This window comes from Lissotriton helveticus, chromosome 1_1 (assembly GCF_964261635.1).
Source record: "Lissotriton helveticus chromosome 1_1, aLisHel1.1, whole genome shotgun sequence".
Taxonomy (NCBI): Eukaryota; Metazoa; Chordata; class Amphibia; order Caudata; family Salamandridae; genus Lissotriton; species Lissotriton helveticus.
Genome location: NC_136057.1, coordinates 1,012,511,394 through 1,012,536,674, shown reverse-complemented (window position 1 = coordinate 1,012,536,674; position 25,281 = coordinate 1,012,511,394). Strand labels below are relative to the sequence as shown.

The following is a 25,281-nucleotide window of genomic DNA, read 5'->3' as shown; positions in this document are numbered from 1 at the left end:
ACATGCAATTTTATCATCCAAATGATGCCAACATAACATTACAAAGACACGTGCTTTCAAAAAATAAATTAACAAAACATACCAAAACATAACATCCCTTAGTTCATGGTTGTCCAGTATAGGTTCACGAGGACCAGAACAATGCCAGATGTTCAGGATAAGCAGCAGCAGCTGTGTTAATGATTCTTACCTAAATTCATTGCATGCACATTTTCTTCCTGTGAGTATTCTCAAAATATAGTATGGGCCTGGGCCTCATGGATCAATGTTGGCATTTTGCTGTTGTTCCGCGATTAGCAATTTAACTATTGAACTAGATCACTTTTGCATGGGATTGGTCATGGTCCTAGCGAAGCTTTGAAATGAGCGCACTCCATTTAATCTGACATGGAGTTAGTTGTGTATCACAGGTTTTAAACATCTAATTTTGATCACAGTTTAGCCTTCTCTTGGCACCATGAAGGAGATGACTTTGAAATCCATTTTAAGTTCCCTACTCCATGAGTTTTAGGTTTTTTTATGGGCCTTGTCTCGTGTTTTCCAGATTATATTCTTTGTGCCTATATCACAAACAAAGCAGGGTCTCCAATAGGTAAACCGAGCAGACAGCTGACATCCACTGATGAAGTACAGTGAGGTGATACTTTTTATTCTCACATTGTGATACATGAATACACCAGACAAAAGGCACCCACTCATTACCAAATATTTGAAATTGCAGCACATTAGATGTTAGGATTCCAGGGGAAATCTCTGCTTTAAATTCTAGAATACCATTTGAAAGAGAGGAGAGTGAGTGATAAATCTGTTGCAAAGCAAACGTTTTTAGGACCACTCTCTATTGAAGATTAAAGGTACAATACAAGCGTACACTTTCCATATTGCTAATCTTAGTTAAAACATAAGACCATAGAATCAAGTGGTCGCAAAAACTGAGAACATACAGCTAGATTCATGAAGCCGAAAACGGCTCGCAAAGGGGCAGATTCTGAGAATCTGGCCGTTTGCAAGTGCAATTTTTGCATTTGGGATTCATCATCCCAAATGCAAAAATCGCTAATAGCAAATTTGCGAGGAATAGCATTTAAGGAATCTCTATTTGAGATTCCTTAAATGCAATTCATTAACCATTTTTAAATTGCGAATTCGCAATTTTTGGCCGCTATTTACCACGAAGTCTGACTTCGTGGTAAATAGCGAAAAAATAGAAAAAAGCACTTTAGTGCATTTTTCTCAGTTGCATGTTACACACACACATGTCCTTTGGACATGTGTGTGCGCAACACCTGTGTACATTTGCTTTTCAGGGGTGCTACAGGGTGTCCTTTGGACACCCCTGGCACCCTTGAAATCTCATCCTTATTTGCGATTAGCAATTTGCTAATCGCAAATAAGGATGATGTAGGAATCGCAATATTTTGTGCCAATCCTACATGAATCCCGTTTTGCAAGTCCTTAATAGCGATTCCTTAATAATCGCTATTAACGACTCGCAAAACGGGACTATGAGGAATCTAGCTGATAATCACTTCTTATAGAAATATAGAATGAATATATGTATGTTTGTATGTATGCAGCATTTATATAGCAAAAACCTATCCACAAAGGTTGCAGAGTGCTGTGGAGGGTCAAAGGCAAGCATGCAGTCAACTAGTGATAGAAGAGGTAGTTGGTTATTATGTTTTTACTGCATTTTGATGTATTTTACTTTAAGGAAGTGCATGTTCAACTCTTCCCTAAAATTGAGCAGCACTGGGACCACCCTTAAGGATTCAGGGCTGTTGTTCCAGATGCTGGGTGTATAGGTGAAAAATTAATGCTGCCTTGTTTTTTCTGTATACACGTCTTTGTTTCGAGGCTGAGGATGTGCTGAGAACCATCAGAGAGGGTGAGCTTGTCCAAAAGATAAGCTGGAGTGTTGGTCAGGGTGGCTTTGTAAAGGATACAGCTGGTTTTGAAGATGGCATGGGCCAGCAAGGGGAGGCAATGCAGTTCCACCAGGATCAGGGTGACATGATCATATTTCTTCCGGCCCTTAATAAGATGTGCTGGGACATGTAGGATCCTCTTAAATTGTGCCAGTGGGGAATCTGGGAGGCAATGGAGCAGGGTGCTACCACTATACAGACGCAAGACGGCGAGGGCTTGAACAGCACTTCTGAAGTCACTTTCTACAAGAAACAGTTTTGCTTTCTTTAGAAGAGAGCGAAGTGGTTGTTGGTAAAGTACTTCACTTTGATCAGTCACTTCCTGTTGTTGACACACAACCATGCATGGTTTTGGCCTCTAGCCTTGACAGAGCTTCATTTGACTTTCAAGAAATCTCCACAGTTACATGGTAGCAACAGGGGCGTAACAAACACCCCTGCATCCCCTGTGGTGCAGTATGGGGCCCAAGTCATCCAGACACAAAGAGGGGTCCCTCAGCTTGTCAGCTCGATGGGATGGGTATTGCGAGGGGTCCTCTCACCATTACCTGCAGGGGGGGCCCTAAGGTTTCCTTACGCCACTGGGGTGCAAAAAGAACCTGCATTGCTGCAAATATTGATAAAAAGCCAGATTTAGTAGAGGGTAAGATAGTCGGCTCCATTAAAATCTGCTGAAAGTTCCTGTCTTGCGTGATGGGTGGTGGGTATTGAGGTGAAATCATTTGAAGTGATCCAAATTATAAGAGATGTTTCCATTAAGTGTAAAACAATTGCAAAAGGAATAGCAGCTGAGATGTACTAGGGTGCAAATGTTATAACTTCCTTCCTATACAGCATGCCAGAGGTCTAGAAGACAGATGTGTCAGTAGTTACAGCAAATGTTAAGGAGAATCGTTTTTAAATAATCACGGGGGTGAGGGTGTTCTGTTTGCCAAAATGGCTGTTTCCTCTTCTTTATCTAGATGAATGAATCGCCATGTTTCTGACGGAGGAGCCTTCTCTAGCTCAGCCAATGGAAACCTTAGACCAATAGCCTTTTATTATTGGACTGACAGTCAATGGACATCAGGCCATTGTTTCTTGTTCGGGACTGCTTGGGAAAGCCTGCCAGTCCCAAACACGAAATAGGATAAATGACTCCCATCTACAGGCTAATATTTGTTTCTTTTTCAACCATAAACTCCGGCTTAAGGAGCTTGTTTTGAACAAACAAAAATGTTTGCTGTGTAGGCACATTGCACATGGCACCCTGGCAGCATAGCTTAATTGCCTCCAGCAGAGCTGCTGTGGTGGGGATCTGTAAATATGGCGGGCTGTAGTCTTTGCAAGGCAACAGAATACGTCAATCTTGTGGAATGAAATAAAGCCCGCCAAATTCTGTATGAAACCCTACCTCTTTGATGCCGTTTGGGGAAGGTCTAAGGCGGGGCCCAATTTCACGCTAACCATTCATGAGAGGTATCATTTAGCCAATTCCTCCAGGGCAGGGATGGGACACAGACTAAAGCAGGCATTGCTTTCCCTGACTTGGATTAAACTCAGTAGAAAAGAGGCATTTTCAGCAAAGACAACAAATACCTTTTATTGCTGAAAATAAGACAATACTAATTACCCAGAGCCAGAAATAGTGCAACAGTGAGTAATCCCAGTAAAAACTCTTACATTTTACTTGTTCTTCTAAAGGTTTCCTAGCAGGAAGAAACTTATATCACACCCAAGGGGAAACATCATTTATCACGCAGTCGGAACCACGCAATACCTTTTCCACACAACCATTACCATGCAAATGCCTTTACCACACATGTTTTTACCAGAAATATGCCTTTACTATGAACATGCCTTTAGCACGCATATTTTTACCAAGAGTTAGAATATATAATGCGTGGTAAAGATATATGCTTGGTAAAGATTTGCTTGGTCATGGACGCGTTGTAAAGGCTTGCGTGGCAATTCCATGCTAGGCTCCGTCATACATCCACACCCAACCTGTTCTTCTCCACCCTATAATCGGGGCCTAACTTGTTCAAGAGGTTGCAAGTGTTTCCTGGAATGATAGGGCTGAGACGAATGAGAAGCTGACAATGATGTGCCATAACGTAGCTCTGACCTGTACATCTCACACATTGCCTGGCTTCTCAGTTCAAGCCTTTGATCTCTGCCACTTACTGGCGAAATCTCTGAGAACAATCTGTAACTTTTAGCTACTTCGTAAAGTCATAAACAGCTGGGTATTATACTAAAATTCTGTCACAGAACAAAAAATTATGAAGCCAGAGACATTCTTCACGCTCAGCAGCGCCTGAGAGGACGTTCCCTCAAAGATGTCCCTACTGGGACGAGCAATGTGTCATTAAACTCTGATTACATAACAATACTTCTATGAACATTTTCCTCATTTATTTTAATAACACAAATGGTGACTTATTTACAATTATGGAAACTTTTCAAAATCTGTCTTGGCTCTTTACTTGATTTGAGGTGTTAAACCTATTCCTATTTGAATCTCTGATAATGAGTAAAGAGTTACCTGAAATACGACGGAAGCATTTTACAAAGATGCAAGTTGCACACCAAGCATATACCTGCTTTTAAGGTAACATAAACCCTTTTCCCAGACCCATCAGTGTGCTCCGTCCTCTGCACTTACTGTCAGACAGAGACTACTTCAGTCACCAGTACTAGCCTCCTCTTTAGCCCCTATGAGCCGCAGTGGCGGCTGATCCCTTTTTTAAAGTAGTGGGATAATCAGACGGGCACTCCAGAATGCCCTTAGGCGCAACCCCAAAGCTCTCAATCGTGGTCCATTATATACAGTGTTTATAAGGGCCACGAATAATGGCTCTGGAGTTGAGGCTGAAGGGAAAGTGAGTTTCTCACCCCGCCTGTAAAAACAAATTAAACATTATGCGAAATAAAAAGAGAGAAAAACATACTGACCTACTCAAGTCCTCTCTGGTCGCAGTTCTGCCTCAAGGGGTCTCTGAACCAACTCCCAGCATGAGAGAAGCACCTGGATTGGTGGGAGCAGGCTGGCTCAGCGCTCCTTCAGTCACTGGAGGCCTGTGCCTGCTCTCCACCCAGCTGTCTTAGACAGCTCGGGTGGAGAGGTTTAAAGTGTGCATGTCAGGCTGGCATCCGCAAGAAAGCCAGCCAAAGTGACATGCACACTTTAAAATGTAGTTGTGCACCATTCTTCTTCCCCTGTTGCCAGTCAGTAGTGCTGGCCCGCACTAACACTTGGCTTGGGCTGGCTGCAATGAAAAATAAAACGGTAATAAAGTTGTTTTATTACTGTTTTATTTTTCATGTTTGCTGCGCTGGAAACAGGGAGGGCAATGCTCCTGCGCCCTAGTGGATGCACCATCCCTGATCAGCCAGAGCAGTAAGTGATTCAAGGCGGACTCAATAAGAAAAGACAAGTGCTCTGGTGCAACAACAAAATGGTGATGGATTGAATGCTTAAATCAATCTCAGCCCACATTCCAGTCCATCTTTTTTCACCCACCATGCACTTGACTGTGCTCCAATGGGAATAGTTGAGTCCGAATTGCTGGGCCAGGTACTCCCTGAACAGGAGCACAAGCAACCTAGGACCAGTTTCACTCTGATTTTGGTGCATCAGCCATATATAGCTTGGTTCCAGTGGCACAGTGAGCCTGGGACCCACACCTGGGTATACCCACCACAATTACGATGTCAACAACAACAAGGTGATGGATGGAATGCTGAATCAGTCTCAGTCACTGGTGATCGCTCGGCCCGCAGTGTTTAGGTGTGACTTCACTGGCTAGAGAACTACGTTCTTAGTTGTATATGGAGAAAGAGCTCAGGGGTTGACCCATGGTTCGCTGTCATGCTAAAGTGCCGGCATTGTCCAGAGAAGGCAAAAGTTGGACTTCCTGAGGTATTCATCATCTTTAAATCGTAAGAACTGCCCTGGGCTGCTTCAGAAATGTCCGCACTGATCAAGAATGCAGGTTCTGTTGCAATCATTGCGATCATAATCTGCTGTTCAAGATTAAACAGTTATCTGAAGTGGTGAAGGCATGTAAATGTCACCTCCATATGGCAAAGCCTATCCTATTCCTTGATCACTTTACTAGGCAGCTCTGATTTAAGCAAAGATTTGGCCCAGATTGTATTACTCAGACTCTTTGTTTATGGGTTTCTCAGTTTATGCTCTCAGTAAAACACAGAGAGCACTGAAGAGTGCACCCAGAGCCCTTTTTATACTAGGAAAAAAGGAAACACAAAACCCAGGAGCACACTCTGCTGCACTGATTGCTAGCTACTGGGGATTTAAGTTTAAGTGGCTGATATTTCTATACAGGACACACTGAGCCAAATACCCCATCTTTTCTTGCCTTTTCTCTGGATAAAGTTCATTACAATCAGTGTGATCAACCACAGCAATGTGGCTGTTATCCCTTTTTTTCAAACCATTATGTCGAATGGCAGATCACCATCAACTACCGGTGGAAAATTCCGGAATCAGGTTCCTTTGTCACGCCAGTAGGTTGATTATTGGGAATTAAGAAGGCTCCTTAAAACTTATAGTTTTAGAAATGAATTGAGAAGAACATATTATGGAATAGTGTAGAACCAAGAAGCTTACACCAATATTTTATATGATACCCAAAAATGTATATACCCCCACAAATTTACCTCATACCATTCTCTTACTAGAAATAATTGCATTAAAAGTCATCCTCCCCAACATCAATTTAGCAGAGTATCAAAATAAGTAACTGGGACCATTCAATATTTGAGTTCTGTATTGGAGGAATAGTTAAAGGATTTTATTACAGAAATCTCAAAATCAAGCAGTACAGAATAAGTGTCTTGAATGTTCAATTACAAGTTATGCAGAGTAGTTACAAAACAGAAATCATTCCTTAATTCCAAATGATCAGCAAAATCAGAAAAAGATTGGACAGCATCTCTATAAGAACAAGAAAATCTTCTCTAAAATCTCATTTTAATTTTGTATTCATAACAGTAAGAAAAAAATTACATCAGCTGTTTTTGCTGCTGCAGAACTTGTGAAGAGAGAAGGGGCACGGGGGACAAGTTGTGAGGGGGTGAATACAAGAGTGAATGACAGAAACAGCATCCTTTTTGTCCAACATAGAGTTTTTATATAAATGTGGAACAGCTCATTCATGTAAATACACACACTTCTATTCCTCATATTAAACTAGTTTCAACTGTAATCATATTAATTCATCATTTGTGTATTGGACTCAAATAAAAAAAACCATTACCATTAATTATTTTTTATTGCAGAAAACTATAGATTTGAAAACACTTGCACAATATTCTTACAGACACATCTGCTTTCCGACCTTTGTGATGCCATATACAGTACATTAGCTGGATGAATATTGGTTCTGAATTGGCCCTACAGGTTCATGTAGATTGATACCAATGACAAAGGTATTACTTACTATTACATGCCTTAGCAGCCTCATTCTGTGTGTGGCAGGATAAAGAGTACATTTATCCAAAGGTGAACGAGGCTTGGAAAGAATACTGGGTTTCGTATAGACTCACCCAAGATTAATCTTAGTTCTGAAAGAGGTGGGAAGTTCTGGAAAGTCTGGACTCATCTAGAGCAGAACAGAATTCCGGAAAGACGTATCAGAGTGTTATTGAGTCCTGGGAAGACTTGATGAGAGCCAGACCACTTTCTGGACAGTTTTGTCCTGAGACAGAGTTCTAACTTGCCTGAAGGCTAGGCTAGGGTTTGTGAAATAGTAGACATTTATTTCCAGATACTTCATGAAATTGTGTCAAAATGTTTTCTCTTTTTTTTCTTATGTCCAGCAGGCCATTCACATTCCTTGAATATTTAGTTAGATCTCTTACAATTATCTTGTTACCTGTAATATAGGCACCAATCCCCTATTCCTGAAAGCCAAGAGATATAAATAAGGTTTGACCCTTTTATTTAAAGTCCCACACCTCTAATTGCATTTTCCTGTTCCCAAAACTTGTCCACTTACATGTTAACAATAATACCCTCCCTAAACATACCAACTGATTACCCTTTATAGGTAGCCTCCTATTTATTTTGTATGCCCTATTACACTTCATCCCTATGCATGGAGGGCCTTGTTCAAACAGAAGAGAAAAAAGAAGATAAGGAATAAGCCAAAATCTGCACTGTCTCCCTCTACAGCAGAAGCACTTCCCAAGCTGTTGTCTTATCTATAATTCTTATCTATTCTCACCTTATAAAGCTTGAGTACTTATTTTCACCTTCTAAATTCTTCAACATTTTAGACTATTGAACATTATCGAGCCTGGAGGAAGGCGGTTAATCATAAGTGAGAGCTACCTGAATCATGGATTTAATCAAATCTAGAGAAATGACTTATCAACTTTGGTGGCTTTGAATAAGTCATTTATCATCACTTTTGATCTTAATGGCTGCTGTCACAATCCTATCATCCCATTTGCAGCGAACCTGTTTATGTGCTGTTTTAGGTAGTCAGCGCACTTTGAAATATAATGTCTGATGGAAATCTTGTTTCTGTTCCATTAATTGGGTTTATGAGTTACAAACAAATCTTTTCTATCATATAATAGGTACTAACGTTTACCAAGATGTTGTGTGGTTTCTCTGAGAGGCACTTTCTTTTTTAGTTTTTTAGCTGAAGTACACAAAGGACCCTTTGAATAGCTTTAACCTAATCTATTCCCTACAGGTTGGTATGGAGGAGAATTTAGCCATCACAGTGCCCTTCAGATCTTTATCATATTCAGAAGATTCTTGAACTCCTCTAATCAGAAAAAAAGCTTTTCTTAAAGTGATTCTCTTAATGTTTAAAAGTAATTTCCACCACCCCATTTCCACTGCTCAGTTTGCCTTTCTTATTCACTGCTCCAAGGTGCTCACTGGTCTTGTTCATCAGCTCCTTTCTTCAGCCTATTTAAGTAGGAGCACAATGTGGTGCTTATAGTTGATTCTGCTTGGTTGATACGTAGCTCGATTGGATGATTGTCAAGGTTGGTGCCTTCTGGAGGTTGTACATTGGCAAGGGATCCAGTGGAATCATTCCTCAGACCTGTACTGTATACAACTAGCTTGCATGATGTGTAGAGTTGGAGACTCTGACTAGGTTACCCACTCATGTTGTGCATTCCATGTGTTATATCTTGATGTTCTTCATTTTCTGTTATAGATTGTGCTTTCTACTTTTGAAGCTGCCTACCAGTCAGCAAGTCCCCTTTAGAGACAGTACTCAGACTCAGCCCCCTAGCTTCTGATTACTTTTCTGAGTGAGTGGACATCTTTTCCTTGAATTGGAATAATGTAGATTTTCCACTGCTTGGTGGGCAGAAAAATCAGAATTTTATTAAAAATATGGAGGTTAAGATTATGCTATCTAATTTTATTGCTCCACTCAGCAGCAACAAATATAAGGACTTTGAAGTTTTAAAACATTCCACAAGACTATAAGAACATTCAGCCTTCTTCCTTCTTTATAATGTTGTGTATAAGATAAAACATTGAAATCTTCTCCATCCTTGGCGGCTTCTTTAGGAAAAAAACATCTGGTTAAGAAACTGCCTGCAAGATAATCTTCATATCATTGATCCCTTTAATCTGTAATCCAAACAAAATTTAATCAGGGTGAGTTAATCAAAAGTGGCGGGACAAGGTTAGCTTTTGAGTCTTTGATAAAATCCAGATTTTCAGCCCACAAGACTGTGGAAAATCTAAATTCTCTGTCATGCCATGGAGGCCACTGTTCTGCAAGCCCTTCCAAAACCTTATTAATCACACTCTCCACTGGTTTAAAATAACAACTCTGAAACATTCTCTCATTAGGCCAATCTACAGCCCAAAAATATTCTGCAGACCACCACCAAAGACATATTCTTTTGATACAGAAGCTCTTCTCACATAATGGGCTCCAAATATACTGACCTCCACTACAGCTTCCCTCATCACTTCCTTTCCTTCATTCATCGTGCCAAAGTCACAGAAGAAACTGGTTTATGTGGATACTTGTGACACACCTGAGCCACATCACACCTCCTCAGTCTCGCAGTCCTTCAGTCATACTCGTTCAATCACCTAACTATACACAACCTGTGAGTGCCTGCATAGTAGGGTAAAAGATTATCCTTAATATAGTTTTACTTCTCCTTCTTATATAAAAACATACACCATCAGGATGAGAAGTCCTACTTGTGCTCTCTAAAGCTCTCACATTGGCGGTCGATCTATAAGATATCAAACAGAGTTATATTGTCAATTTCAAAGAGGTGTGTTTCAAACTTATTCTACTATTCTCTCCCCAACTTTCCATGACAGTCAACACCATCCGAACATTCAATCGAGAAGAGTATTTAGCCACAGGAGTATTTAAAACTTTTAACCTCCAAATTCTGTCCAACGGTCACTCCGTTAACTAAAAAATGGCCTCTTCATTAGCAAACTTGTACACATTTACCGTTACGAAAACAAGCCAAACTCAAATAGTGAAGTCAAATAATTCACTAAATTTACCATATCAGATGAACCGAGATCAAAATCTCCTTCTAAAGAACCAAAAACCCCATTTTCGCCAAGAAGATAAGATCCTAGTTCCTGGCACGAAGGATTCTGATATAAGTCTGAAAGCTTCCACTGAAAGACCAGGCATTTTCCATTATCTCCTGAAATGGTATACACCCGTTACAACGGATCTTTTACTCCGCACTACCATTACAACGCGACTTTTACTCCGCATACCATTACAACGCATTGCGCTGGGGGGCGCTCTAGGATAGGGAATAAGTATAATTTACTATCCAACACCTTCCCTAGGGTCCACGGGGACTGGAGTTAGAATAGTAAATTATACTTACCACTATCCAGCGCCCCAAGGCGCTATGCGTTGTAACGGTATGCGGAGTAAAAGTCGCGTTGTAATGGTCTGCGGAGTAATAGTATGCGTTATAACGTCATACATCCCCTGAAATCTTCCATTCCATCAAAGATAGTTGATTTCATATTCAAACAGTGCAACTCCACTTGAGGACCTACAATCAAACCCTCGAACCTCGGAAGCCATATTGGGAAGTCCGCCACCATTTCCATCATAATCGAAAACCAAGACTGTGACCTCTGAATTGGTGTTACCACAACCACGTTCTCCTTATTCCTCCAAATTTGTAGAAACAATCTTGGCAACATCACAAACAGGGGAAAACATAGGTCACTAATTCTCTGTGATCCTGTAAGAATGCATACAATCCCCATGCATCCGGATCGGGTCTCCAACTGAAAAAGTTTGCTTCCTGACAGTTCAATCTGTTTGCAAACAGATCCACCCGAAAAGGCCCCTAAAATCCCTGTATCATATTCATATCCCTGTATGGTCTCCAATCCCTCGAATCCTTGAAGTTCCTCAAACCAACCCACCACACCACTGCTCACTGCAGGAATATGTTTTCACAACAGAAATTCCGATGGTTTAAACAATTGTCCCAAAACATCTTTTCCATTTCTGCTATTTTCTTCAAACAAGGACCCCCATCCTGTTTACATAGTTTACCGCCATCATGTTGTCCATTTGTAACAATACATAACACCTCATTCTCCCCTGAGTAAAACAATGCACACAAACAAGCCCACTAACAACTCCAGACAATTGATATGTAAGTTATTTTCCTGATCTGTGCATCGGCTTCCTGCAGATAACATTCCACATCTCGCGGTTTGTAAGGACACAAGTAATTCGTCCATGCTCCGGGAGAATAACAAACACAAGAAGAGGAATGAAACCCCACTCAGACTAATATAAAAGAAGCAAGCAAATAAAGAGACAATGAAGCCAACCAATGCTAAGCAATGGCTGGGCTCTAAGCCCACTGTAAGCTAACAATACATCTTGTAACAGACAGCTCTAGTAGGCCATAACAAAAAATGTCTGTTCTCAAATGTAAAGTTGGTGAGCACTGTAAGTCACAAATACATATAAAATAAACACAACAAAATGAGTCCACATTTACAAGGTTTTCCTGAGGGTCCCCTACCTATAATGTCTGTGAGATTTCCGAAAAGTATCTGAATGCATTTTGAGAGGTTAGTTTTGCACTGAAACAGACACCGCAATTGTCACTCCACTGTGAAAGGTCACCTGCCATAACGGTGAAGTTTAGGGAACATAAGCATGCTTTGGGTTAAGATGGATAAGATCAAAATACACAATGTGGATAGACTAGAAAAGGGGGGCAAATATGTATTTCTCCATCAACCTTATCTTTGGGGCCGTGGGGACAGAGGTGAGTTTGACCAGTTTATGTATCAGAACATAAGCATATGAGCTAGGTCCAAATGCCATCAAGCTGAAAGGTGTGTTACTATGAGACACAACTTCAACTGTGAAATTTGGTTAATTTCAATAACTCAACTGCATAAAAAAACAAAAACCTTTCTAGTTCATAATATTTACACTGTGCACTTAGCCCTTAGAATCAAAAGCAGTTTGACCAAAAAAAATCTGTGCTGGGCACATTGAAGGGATTCCCAGGTTGGCAGGCTGTGGGCGAAGTCAATGTCCTGTAAAGTGTCTTGTATAGTGAACCAGAGCAGGATTCAAAGTGCTGCCATCTTTACTCCATGTGCTCGGGTATAAGAGTGTCGTTTCTGTGTTTTGTCTCCCTTTAACATCTCACTTGGTACTGTACTTGTACATAGCTGCCTATGACTGTGCTGTACAGCAGAACATTGCTGAATAAAAAGGCCTGTCCATGAACACCACGGTGCATATTGTAGGGATGACCAAATACACAGTGAGCTGCATGTGAAGCACTGTTGATTATATATGAGATCTCAGGGTCCTCTACACTGTACCACAGATCTGAATATAACCTTTGTATTTAAATATTGTAAGGTGCTCACAATCTCAACACTTATAAGGATTAATAAACAGGCCAATGCAATGGATAGTGTACTTAAATCTGTACACAGCACTGTCTCAAAACTCACTTAAGGCTGCTTCCACTTAGGCTGCTGGCCAATCAGCTCAGACCATCGGAACCAACCAGACATCGCAAACGCTAGAGAATTCTGAGCCACTACTAGCTGGTATTGGTTTTGCTAATCTGCGTTTGCCACATAAGCTTTTGGCAAGGATATAGTGTCTGGTGGCCATCTTGGAATGGTATTTTCTAAACTTTATTATTGCTCTTAAATTCCAAGATAGTGTCACATTGCATGTACAGACCACATATATCTTTTTTTAAACATAGCTTCTAGACGCAGCATAACACTATCTTGGAAGGGTACACCAGTATAAAAGTATAGAAAATACTATTCTACGAAAGCCGATTGAGACTTTTGCTTTTGCGAATGCTTGTCTGCCATGAAAGCCAATATCAGTGAGCAGTGGGTCGCGGACTGTGGATGTGGGAATCTATATATGTTGTTCTTTGGCATGGGGAAACAGGGAGTGGGGTGGGAAAACACTGATGTGCAGCTTCGAATCTTGAAAACAAACAGAGAGCGGCAGTGGGCTAGTAAAAGAACAGGAAGAGAGCAAAGGGGGCTTGCAGGAGATTAGCATGAACCAGTGAGAGAAAGAGAGCATGAGACCACACAGAGCAAAAAATAGGAAATGCCATGGACTGCCATCAAGTGCAAAGTTAAAATGCCATGAAAACCTGCAAAGGGAAATATCATTCTCTGATGGCATCAGTGCAAGCATTCAACTCATCCAATTAAAACACTGTGAGACCAATATGCTCCACTGTGTGGGACAAACCCAAGAATAGGGAGGAAACCCCTCAAATCATGATCAAGAAGCTGAAATAGACCAGCAAGCCAGCCAGTCATGGGCAGATTGAAGCTTACTCGAGTTAAAGTTAAAGTATTGGTTACAATGCTGCCTGTGACAGACAGCTAAAGATTTTTGTAATGAGACTGGAAACAATGTGCCACTGCAGTTGCATTCACGCAAATGGAAAGGACTGAAATTTAAAATGGAATTATTGATACATTTGAAGATGTTCTATTTTTCAACCCGCTGATTTCCAGATATAGCTTGGACATTTCACTAGGCTATATGTTTGTAATATTCTTATTTTGAACTAAAAACAATGTTTATTTTAGGTAAATAGGTAAGCAGGTGCTTCAGTTAGGGTCCTGCATCACTAGGGTTCCCTTCCTTCCAGGGAGATTCACGTCAAGATCTTTTAGGGGCTTTCTTTATTTCACTCAACAGCATTGTAGTTAGAGCAGTATTGTAATATGAATCACGAATATGTGTTATGTGCCTGTTTAGACATTCCCAAGAAAATGCAGTCACAAACTGTTGTCAAGTAGTCTAGAAATGGTTGAGTGTGTACCCTCTTGGTCCTAAAGAAAGTACAACACGGTTGGTGACAAATGACGGCTCTGAACCATATAGATGTGCATGTGAGATTGATTATGAGTTTCTTGTTTTAAATCTGTGGAGAAGATGATGCATAAATCAATAAACGTAGATATCTGCATCCTCTAACACTGTTTTAATATGTGGGCAGTGTTACACGTGATTTTGTGAACCCCTTCAAAAATCCCAAATGTACTCCTTGACACACATAGAACCACCCCTGTACTTGGAGGGACATAGTAGTAAGGACTACTGTTGAAAGGGAACAACAACAGTCTGTTTTCTGGATGGGGCAGTGGTTGCACAAGCTAGATGTTCGGATAGCACCATGCATGTGAGGTTTGTGAAACGGGAGTGGTCTCCAGTCAGAGGTGATGCCAATCATGACATATATTGGAAGTGACTAATATTTTGAGGTCTCCAGAATGCTCGCTGGGGTTCTAGAGGTACCGTACCTTACTTTTTGTTCGATGTTTGTTTGTACCTCGTGAATAATTGTTATACAGCTAGCCATAGTGAGATATCCCAGAGGAAATAATTCTTACTCCTTGGTAAGGTGGATCAGTACCCCAGAGAATGATCTATGATCACAGATAGGGTTTACCACTGTCTCACCAAACGCTGTCTCTTTTTCTCTATATGAATTTGTGTAAACTTGGTGGGTCATTTGGACTCCAGCATGCTGACGTCCGACAGCTTTGACAGCAGTGAATTTTCACCGAAAGTGCTCCTGTAAATACGACCGGCTCTTAATCACTGATCAGAGCTTATTTTTAATATGTAGTCAATGTATGAATCCGTTATGTAATTAAGAATTGAAATTGTTCATTCGGTTTCACAGGTTGCTCTTTTAATCTAAGGGAAATTCAAATGATCCCATGTGAAATGTTTGCTATTTGGTGACTGCATTGAGCCATCCAGGTTATACTTTGGATGATATTGTTCCTTAATACACCTGCTTAGTGATGCTTTTACTGATGCATTGACCTACATTTAGATTTTTCTGTAAACCTGTCAGTGCTGCAATTGCTTGCTTTCATATAATTTATGCTTTTGTTTAGGTCCAAGCAGTGTAAACCAACTGGGAGGGATGTTTGTCAACGGACGACCTCTGCCGACATGTAAGAGAAAGAGGATCATTGAGCTGGCGTGCACTGGGATTCGGGCTTGTGACATTTCCAGGATCCTACAGGTGAGACCTTTGGAAAGGCTTGTCATGGGGACGAGACCAAACCTAAAACGTATCAATTTAGCAGGATAAAGTTTCTTTAAAAACTGTGTGGTTCTATTCGTAGACCAGCAGACTCCTGGCTGAAGCGTGAGTTGGTATTCACCCTTTTGTAAAGATCATGGGATGAATAAGGAAGAATTTTGGGTTAGTGCATTGGACACACTGCAATCATTTCACCTAAACTGTAAAAGTAGGAAAGAGATATCACATGCATTTGATTCCCTGATGACAACAAGAATTTAAATCACCAGACCATTAATGCCAAAGACATCTTAAGATATTACATCATTCAGAATTTAAATCCTTGATATAGATACGATAGGTGTAGACTGGTAGGTATTGCAGGTACCAGGGTGTCATGGCAGGGTCACAGTTGCAACCCATTGTGCCTTCAAATAACACATCTGTCATTAGTTACAGTGTCACAGTAACTAAAGTGTGGCTAAAGTACGGTGATGGATTTAACCCAGATCCTTTGACTGGGTGTGAGTGTTTGATTGATTCAGATGCTCCGTCCATCACCACCCCCTTTTGTACCGCTTTTGGCCGCCATAAGTGTGGCAGGGTATGCTCAGACGTGAGTCCCTTGCTCACTTTGCCACTGGATTCAAGCAAGCCGGGCTGAAGACGGCTGGAATGCCAGAAACCAGTCCTCGGAAGCTTGTTTCCGGTCCAGGGAAGACATGGCTTGGCAGTTCGGGCTGGACTGTTCCCATGAGGCACAGGGTCAGACTGATTTGCATATAGCCATGTCTGAACTGGGGTGGCAGAGTGGGCTAAAGAACGGTGATGGATTAAACCCAGATCTTTTGACTGGGTGTGAGTGTTTGATTGATTCAGATGCTCCGTCCATCACCACTCCCTTTTGTACCGCTTTTGGCCACCATAAGTGTGGAAGGGTATGCTCAGACGTGAGTCCCTTGCTCACTTTGCCACTGGATTCAAGCAAGCCGGGCTGAAGACAGCTGGAATGCCAGAAACCGGTCCTCGGAAGCTTGTTTCCGGTCCAGGGAAGACATGGCTTGGCAGTTCGGGCTGGACTGTTCCCATGAGGCACAGGGTCAGACTGATTTGCATATAGTCATGTCTGAACTGGGGTGGCAGAGTGGGCTAAAGAACGGTGATGGATTTAACCCAGATCCTTTGACTGGGTGTGAGTGTTTGATTGATTCAGATGCTCCGTCCATCACCACCCCCTTTTGTACCACAGTGTCACAGTATTCCTGGCCATCTGTTCCTGACTGGTTTCTTCTTGACCAGTTAGAGGACAAATGTGGCCGGATCACTACTCCTGTGGGTAATAGAAACTTAGGAGCCAGCTCATATTAAATGATCTGGATATTGGAAGAGGTTAAATGATGCCTGTGCTAAACTAGTGAGGCTGAGAGCAATCTATTGACCATCTGTCCTACAGGACATGAGAAAGGGGTAAAAAACACATACGTCTCGGAGATTTCTTAGTTTCTCAGTTTGTATTTTGCTGATAATAGTGCTGGGCAGACACTACAAAGAATGAGACATCCTCTGATTGAGAGCTGCTCTTGGCCTTTAGTCTCTAGGAAGAAGACTTTATTGCATGTTTACAACTAGAGACCAAACAAAGGCATGCTCCTGACAAGAAAGGATGTATTGGGATTAGGAGACATGGATGCAAGAAAGCTGTGCCCAAGGTACTTACATCCCTCCTTGGAATCATTGATGTTATACACAAATTAAGAATGACCAGAATGGTGCCTAGTTGGAGTGTAGCAAAACTAGTTATAACCAACTTCCTCAAAATGTTGTAATGGGTTACACTTATTTTCTGGTATCATCCTTCCCTAACCGAATGTCTGACAAAATATCGACAGACAGAAAATCGACCTACAAAAATATTGTGAAAAAATATTGTTGTCAAAAATATTTATGTTAAAAATAATGTTTTTTAAAATGTTTTAATAATAATGTAAAAATAAGTAAATAATACATATAATAAAAAAATTATAGATATAAATATTTAACAAATAATAACTAATACATATAGGGCCCGATTCTGATACGGGTTCGAAAGCATTCCCACCCAGGGCCTGATTCTGATGCGGTTAGGAAGGCCTCTTAATGGCATTTGCTCCTTCCAAATAGGATCGGGAGCGACCCAATGCCCAATTATGATGTGGTTAGGAACATGTGCTCCCATTGAAGTCAATGGGAGTCCAACCAAATTGTATCTGGACGCATCCGGATGCATCGTACTTGGTCGGTCGGACTCTCCAGATTCGAGTGGGTCGGAAACCATTTCCAACCTGATTCGGTCGGGAAGCAATTCCAACCCGCATCAGAATCAGCCCCATAATGTTAAAATTAATTAAACATCTAGATATAAATGAATATATATACTTACTCCACATATTGCAACATTAGGGAAAGCGTTGGATAGTGTAAGGGTAACAAATACTATTCCCACTCCAGAGAGTGCAACAGTAGGGAAAGTGCTGGATAGTGTAGGGGTAAAAATTACTATTCCCACTCCAGTGACTGCAACAGTAGGGAAAACATTGGATAGCATAGGGGTAAAAATTACTATTCCCACTCCAGAGAGTGCAACAGTAGGGAAAGCGCTGGATATCGTAGGGGTAAAAATTACTATTCCCACTCCAGTGAGTGCAACAGTAGGGAAAGCGCTGGATATCGTAGGGGTAAAAATTACTATTCCCTCTCCAGAGAGTGCAACAGTAGGGAGAGCGCTGGATAGCGTAGGGGTAAAAATTACTATTCCCACTCTAGTGAGTGCAACAGTAGGGAAAGCGTTGGATACCGTAGGGGTAAAAAATACTATTCCAACTCCAGAGAGTGCAACAGCGGGGAAAGCGCTGACTAGCGTAGGGGTTAAAATAACATATTTAACAATGACTTTTTTTATAATAAAAAAATTAATAATTAATTTACAAAACAATTATTAATAAATACCAATAATTAAAAATAAATATTTACAAAAATAACATTAAATTACATCCCACACTATTCCCCTTTTAGCACACAACACACTACACATACAAAAATACAATTTATGTAACTATCAAATAATCAATTAATAATACATTAATCATAATTAATATAATTATAAAGCAACACATGAATTACTAATTCATAATTAATCAGTAATTAATTATTAATTGCCAATACATTAATCACCAATAACAATTATTAATAAATTAATTATAATTTATATAATTAATTCATTAATCAAAACGAATTATCAATTATTAATTAACTACCAATTAATAATAAATACCAATAAATAAAAACAATCTCATTAATTAATTTAATTTAATTACTTCCCACCCTATACCCCTATAAACCCACAACCCACTACACATACAAAATCACATAATTAATGTAATCAATTTATCACTTAATAACAATGAATCACCAATTAATTATTAATTAACAACAAATTAATGAACAAAAATAATAAATAAAAACGAATAATTAATTAATTATAATTAATATAATTAACTCATTAATAAAAATGAATGACCAATTAATAAGTAATTAACAATTAATTAATAATCAATACCAACTAATAAAAACATAATTATTAATTAATAAATGATAATTAAATTACTTCCCACCCTATTCCCCTATGAACCCACAACCCGCTCTGATACTAAAATGCAATGCAATCTGCCCGCCATCTGTTCAGAAATGACCCCCCGCCATATTACAATGGCTGGGGGGTCCTCGGCGGACGGAAAGACCGTCCGCTGCTTTTCCGCCCGGTCGATATGTCGACCGGGCGGAAAAGGGTTCAATATGGTGGCGGTGTCTGAAAGACACTGACAGTCATATTAGAATGTGGGTTTTGAAATGCCTTTCCGTGGCGGAAGATGCTGCCACGGAAAGGCATGCGGAGTCTGCTTGGGGGACCCGTTGCGGGCCCCCAGGGACTCCAGGGGGTGGGGGGTGCACATGGGGGTACCTATGGTACCCCCCTGCTGTTCCATGCACAACATGGCAGGCACCGTGCATGGAACTGCACAACATGCCTTCCTGGCATTGTGATGGGCGGTGCTGAGTGCACCGCTCGCCACAATGTTAGGATTGCAGGATGCGCCTGCCACTGTGGCGGGCGCATCCTAATGGCACCCAGGATACCCCCGTCCTTATGGCACGCGGTCCCTTTTTACGACGGGATGGCGGGCGGATATCCTAATGTGCCCCTAAGTGTCCTGGGGTTGTTGCGGAGGGGTATTTACCATGGGAGAGAGAGGGCACAGGAGAGGGGAAGCTAGAGAGGAGAGAATGTGGCTTGATGGCCAGAGCTGTCGAATTTGGAGCAGGGCAACCATGTTTGAGTCACCCCATCAGTTCAACATCCTGATTCTTGGCAAATCAATTAATCTCACCAGTGCTTAAAAAAAATAACCTTGTGTAATGTAACTGTAGCTCATGTAAGGAGCGCCAAAGCGTTTCAAGTTCCCGCTATATAAAGCTGCAAAAAAAAAAACATAAAGAGGCAGCAGGTTCATCAAAAAGTGGGAAGCAGAAGAAGAAAAGATTGTCACTTCTATCTTCAATTTATTTTGAATTGAAAAGAAAACCAAATTATGTTACACCAGAAGTGCTTGCTGCTCCATATTCTTCAGGCTGAAGGCGGTAAGTTGAAAAGCTCTGCTTGAGTCTTCACATATAGTTGCATTGAGATTTGAATACTCGGGGAAATGCAGGGGCGTTCTTTCAGGGGAATGTTTGGGGTGTGACAGTCACCAAATAAATGCATTCTTGGCCTGGTAGCTTGGTCAGGTGGCCCTAAGTCTAGTCTGCTATTTCTGTCTCGGTTTTTCGTTGTGGGTCAAGAATAAAAAACTAAACAGTGACCTTTGCTGTGAAACAGGATAGAGGGAGTGGGACAAAGATGTACATCTGGTGGCTGAATTTCAAAATGTGAAACCATATAACCTGTAATCAATACTGGCTTTCCTGCTTTTCCAAATTGTGTGATCTTAGGGAAACATTTTATTTTAGGGTCTCCTTTTGCTTTATTATCAGATGTGAGAGCCCTTTTGAATACAGAGGGGTCGATTCCGATTCGGGAAAAACCGCTCTGAATAGCCGTTCGGAGCGTTTTTCCCATACGAATCGTACCCTGCAACATCCCCCGTACGTACGACGAAGTACGATTCGTACCAGGAGCTGGACTCCGTACGAATCGTACAGAGACCGTACGAATCAAATCCCCGTACGATTCTCCCTCGGAACCCGCTGTACGCGACATCTGTATGGTTCGCGGCTGGTTTTTCCGACCCAGCAAGTACGATTCGTGTCGGGTACGCAGCGTACAACCCTTTTTCTAAGGGAGCTGAAAACAGCCGTAAAAGCAGGGTTCGCCCTGAAACAGGTACGGAATGCCCCCCCCGGGCACGGTGCGTACACCCCATGATAGCAGGGGTACGGTGCGTACCCCTGCGATCATGGGGTGTACGCACCGTACCCTGCAATCGCAGGGTGTACGCACCATACCCCATGTTCGCTGGGTGTACAGTGCGTACACCCTGCGATCGCAGGGTACGGTGCGTACACCCCATGATCGCAGGGGTACGCACCATACCCCTGCGATCATGGGGTGTACGCACCGTACGGTGTGTATGTGAATGTGTGCTTTTCCGTACAAATTGCCCTTACCTGACGTGGACCCTACGAATCGCGTCCTCATCCCCCAGTCCGAATCGTACTCGTCGGTTCGTACGGCATGTTCACGATTCGTACGGAGACGGCTCCGGAAAAGAATCACGGACGATTTTTTCCCCGAATCGGAATCGACCACTTAATGTTAGGATGTGTTCCATACAAGCCCTTTTATGATTAATTCAATAGACAATAATGTTGCTCCATCTACAATAAGAATCTAGGTCTGATTTTGGGTTTACAAGAAGGACCTGGGGCTATTCACAAGCTGCAATTAGTAGTGCATTTTGTAGTACTACAATAACAGTAAAAATTTACTACAAATGCTATTTGGAAACTACACTTCTAAAATACAATTTTTTTGTACAGTATTACTTTGGAAGCAGTGTGTGAAAAAATTGTGTAGTTCATTTTTAGAACTATTGTAGTACTGCAAAATATACAACAAAATGCAGTTTGTTGTACATGTTGGTGGAGGCATGTAAGTTACATGTCAGGAGTAAATTTACACTCAGATTTTGTGAATAGCCAAAAAGTAGTAAACCTACTCAAAAATGCAAATTACTCACAAGTGCATGTTATCTTGGTGAACAGTGTCTGGTTTACCACCAAAAAGATAATAAATGTGCACCCATAGACATACTCCTTAAAGGATGTAAATATGTTGCTTTTTGGAATTTATAAACATTGGCAGTATGGAAAAAAAACACAAGGAGATGATGGACGGAGCGCTGAAACTTTTCAGACACTCACCCCCAGTCACAGATCTGGGTTCAATCCATCATCCTTCTTTAGCTCACTTCGCCACCCCAGTTCAGACACAGCTATATGCAAATCAGTCTTGACCCTGTGCCTCATGGGAACAGTCCAGCCCGACTGCCAAGCCAGGTCTTCCCTGGACCGAAAACAAGCATCCTGGGACCGGTTTCGGGCTAACAGCTGTGCAAGTCTGGGGCTTCCAGCCATACTACTGGCAATCAAACAATCAAAAACTGATGGGATGAAAAGAAGTTTAACCAGTGGCAAATGCGCAGCGTGGCATTCTAACCCATCGCTTTTCATCAACTGTGCCACTCTAGACAGAGGCCCATCTAATGCAAATGGAAACAGTCCATCCCGAACCTTCATCATATCACACCTCCAACCTGCAGCCCTTTTCTTTTTTCAGTTGGAAAATTTGAGATACACTGACCCGGAATCTCACTGACTAAGCTACGTCCATGGGGAATGCCCTCTGTAGAAGGAAAAATTCATAATACCTTATGTTTTTATGATAAATGAAGTAATTAAAAAAGCACTGAGGAAATATTTTTTTTAACTTTGCCGTCTGCTGTCTCTTTGAGGTGGGTGCATCTTGATTGAGAGGCACCACCCTTGCCATATACGTATTGCTCATATCTGATGTCTCCTCTCTATCCCATGGCGACAGCGCTGAATAAATGGAGGCATGAGAGGTCTTCAATCCCTCTAGGACATGAGTGACCTGGGCAAGGCTTCTGCACTTTGTATATATTGCTTCTTCTGGAGCTGTTTACAGCAGCTCACTTGGCATGACACTACAATGATGGGTTTCTTGCTTGTCTCCTCCCCGTGGAAGTTTGTTGATGTCTGCTTGCTCCTACACTGATGGTAATCACACCAGTTTAGATGCCTCCTTGCAGTGGGATAGGATGTCGTTTATTGGTGGCTCCATCACTTGCTGTGCTTGTCTCTTGAGTCCTCCTTCTCTCAGTTGCTCTGCTACCTTTCTCCCCTTTTGTTGGACTTCTGTGTCCTGACAAATGTTAGGGATTGTCAGATCTGTAAGCAGCCCGAGCAGGAGGCATGCCACTGACATGTTGAGTAAGTAGCTTGAGACTCACTTTCCTATTCCCATTCACATAGGTGTTAGCCATTAGATGTGCAGGTGTGCTTATATTTATGTCATATAGTGTAAGTAGTAATCAGGAGAGTGTCCTTAAGTGCACACGGACTCATGCTACACATGTGGAAACCTACCTAGCTTGACATTGTTGAAGTTATAAGAGTAGTAGAATGTTTAACCTAAGAGAATAAAGTCACTTTTTTGATATGGACTAATGTGCAATGATGCATTGCACTAGAGGCCATTCAAAGATAGGTGTAATGGATCTAGGAGGTAGTGTGTTTGCTAATTATTTAAGTGACTGGTTGCGCAGCATGTGAATATGGTGTCTGATGTACCACTGCGTGTCTCTCCTTTAACACATATGCCACCCAGCAGATCACGTATGTCACTTAACTACTGTACTGGTTATAGCTGGTTGTAGCCAGTGTGTCTCTACTGCTTTCGCATGCTACGCATGGACGTCAATTCACCAAAATGCCAGGGGTAGAGGAAGTGACATCGCCTGACATTTGACCTTTACTTTGACTCCCACACACATGCTTACATCTACTAACACATTCACACACTCGTGTGCACATAAACATAGTCTCTCCCACAAGCATGCATACAACATACATTTAACAGCATTTTTTACTTACCTTAGCTTCCAGATAGGGTCATATTCCAGCTAATGTACTAAATAACTTTCTATTACATTAATAGTGAATAATATTATTTACTATTTGTACAAAAACATTGACCGAAACCAGGCACGTGGAGCTCTAACCAGCGTCTGCCACTGATTTTGTTACCTCTGAGGCCAGGGGTCGTAAAAGCAGTGCCTGGAGTAGCAAGGGGTCTAAGCTGCGACCCCTGGCGACCTCTAAATTACGTCCATGCTGTTGCTCTTACTGGCTCGAGAGCTGAATCTATGAATTGTCCCAGAGATGTGGGTGATGGTTCTCTACTTTGGCCACCTCATGTCGATGCAGCCTCTTGGCTTCTGGAAGAAAGTTTTTTCTTAATGCATGAATGAAGGTCATACCGTGATCTGCAAATATCTTCCACGCTCCTGTTAGTAACCCCGACAGCATTCATTGATGCGGTCTTTAATGCAGGCCATATCTGTCTTTTTGTGGCCCCTGACACAGTAAGAGAGGTGTTGACAAACAAACAACTTGTCATTGCTTGCAGCGCACTTCTCAGTCAAAAGTTCTAGGTGCTCGTCACTGAATGTTGTCTTGTACCTACTGCTACCATACTCCTGGGGTCCTGGATACCTAGTGCAGCATGACAGTGGACGGTAGAGGAGTACTGGTATGTCCCCACCCGTCACCTGAGATCCTTGGGCCAAGCTCTTGCCATCACTCCGCGTTACAAGCTGTGCCGTATTGGTGGTCGTTCCTTCCGGGTCAAAGCGGCCGAACTCTGGAATTCTCTCCCGGTGGAGATTCGGCTGTTGGAAGACCTTCTTTCTTTCCGCAAGGCGATAAAAACTTTCCTGTTTTAAATCTTATTTTCCTACTTTTAGCTGTTGTGTTTTCTGTGGTTGTTGCGTGTTACCTTGACATGCGCCGGGACGCCCCTTGGCTGGGGCAGCTGTGCGCAGTACAAATTCACGTAACATAACATACTCTTGTTTACTTAAGCAGGGCTCTACTCCTGTACCCTGCTGCCCTCCTACAGGCTCAATTCATCATTCGCTCATCTTGTTACTGTGAGACTGAGCAACAGTCTCAATTTGAGAATTATATCCGTTTCTTAGTTTTGAATCGCTTTTCTCAAATAGTGAATTCTAAGGAATCTGTACTTCTGGCCTTGGGCTCTTTGCACATAGCATTCGTGATATTGTGTCACTATTTTTGCTAATGAGGGATTTAAAAATCCTATGTTTGTGCATCAGGCCCCTGGTAACATCGATTTTGCCAAACCTTGCCTTGTGCTACTTTCCCTCCTCTCTTCTCTGGCTCTGATATGTGAATGTTACCATTTAGAGGTGTGGCAATGACAACTCCAAGATAGGAAAAGCTCTTGATTTTTTTCAATGCCATTCCTGTCGTTATAATATTTTTCCTTTTAACTATAGTGGACACATTTCCCCATGCCGTCTCCTTGTTTTTAATGCTCTCAGAAGTGGCACAACTCTATTTTTGAAACCGAAAATACTGAATTGCATATTCGATTAGTTACAGCAATAAATAATTATACAACCATAGCTTTCACCTTGCAAAATCTGGTTTT

General features: G+C 41.6%; 1 protein-coding gene across 1 annotated transcript in view; it reads left to right on the top strand.

The window, feature by feature from the left end:
* Positions 1-25,281, top strand: part of PAX4 (paired box 4) — a 253,499-nt gene that overhangs the window by 35,061 nt on the left and 193,157 nt on the right. Inside the window, exon 3 of the mRNA XM_078656109.1 lies at positions 15,361-15,491. Coding sequence (XP_078512235.1) covers positions 15,361-15,491 — 131 coding nt within the window. The remainder of the gene's footprint in view (positions 1-15,360; positions 15,492-25,281) is intronic.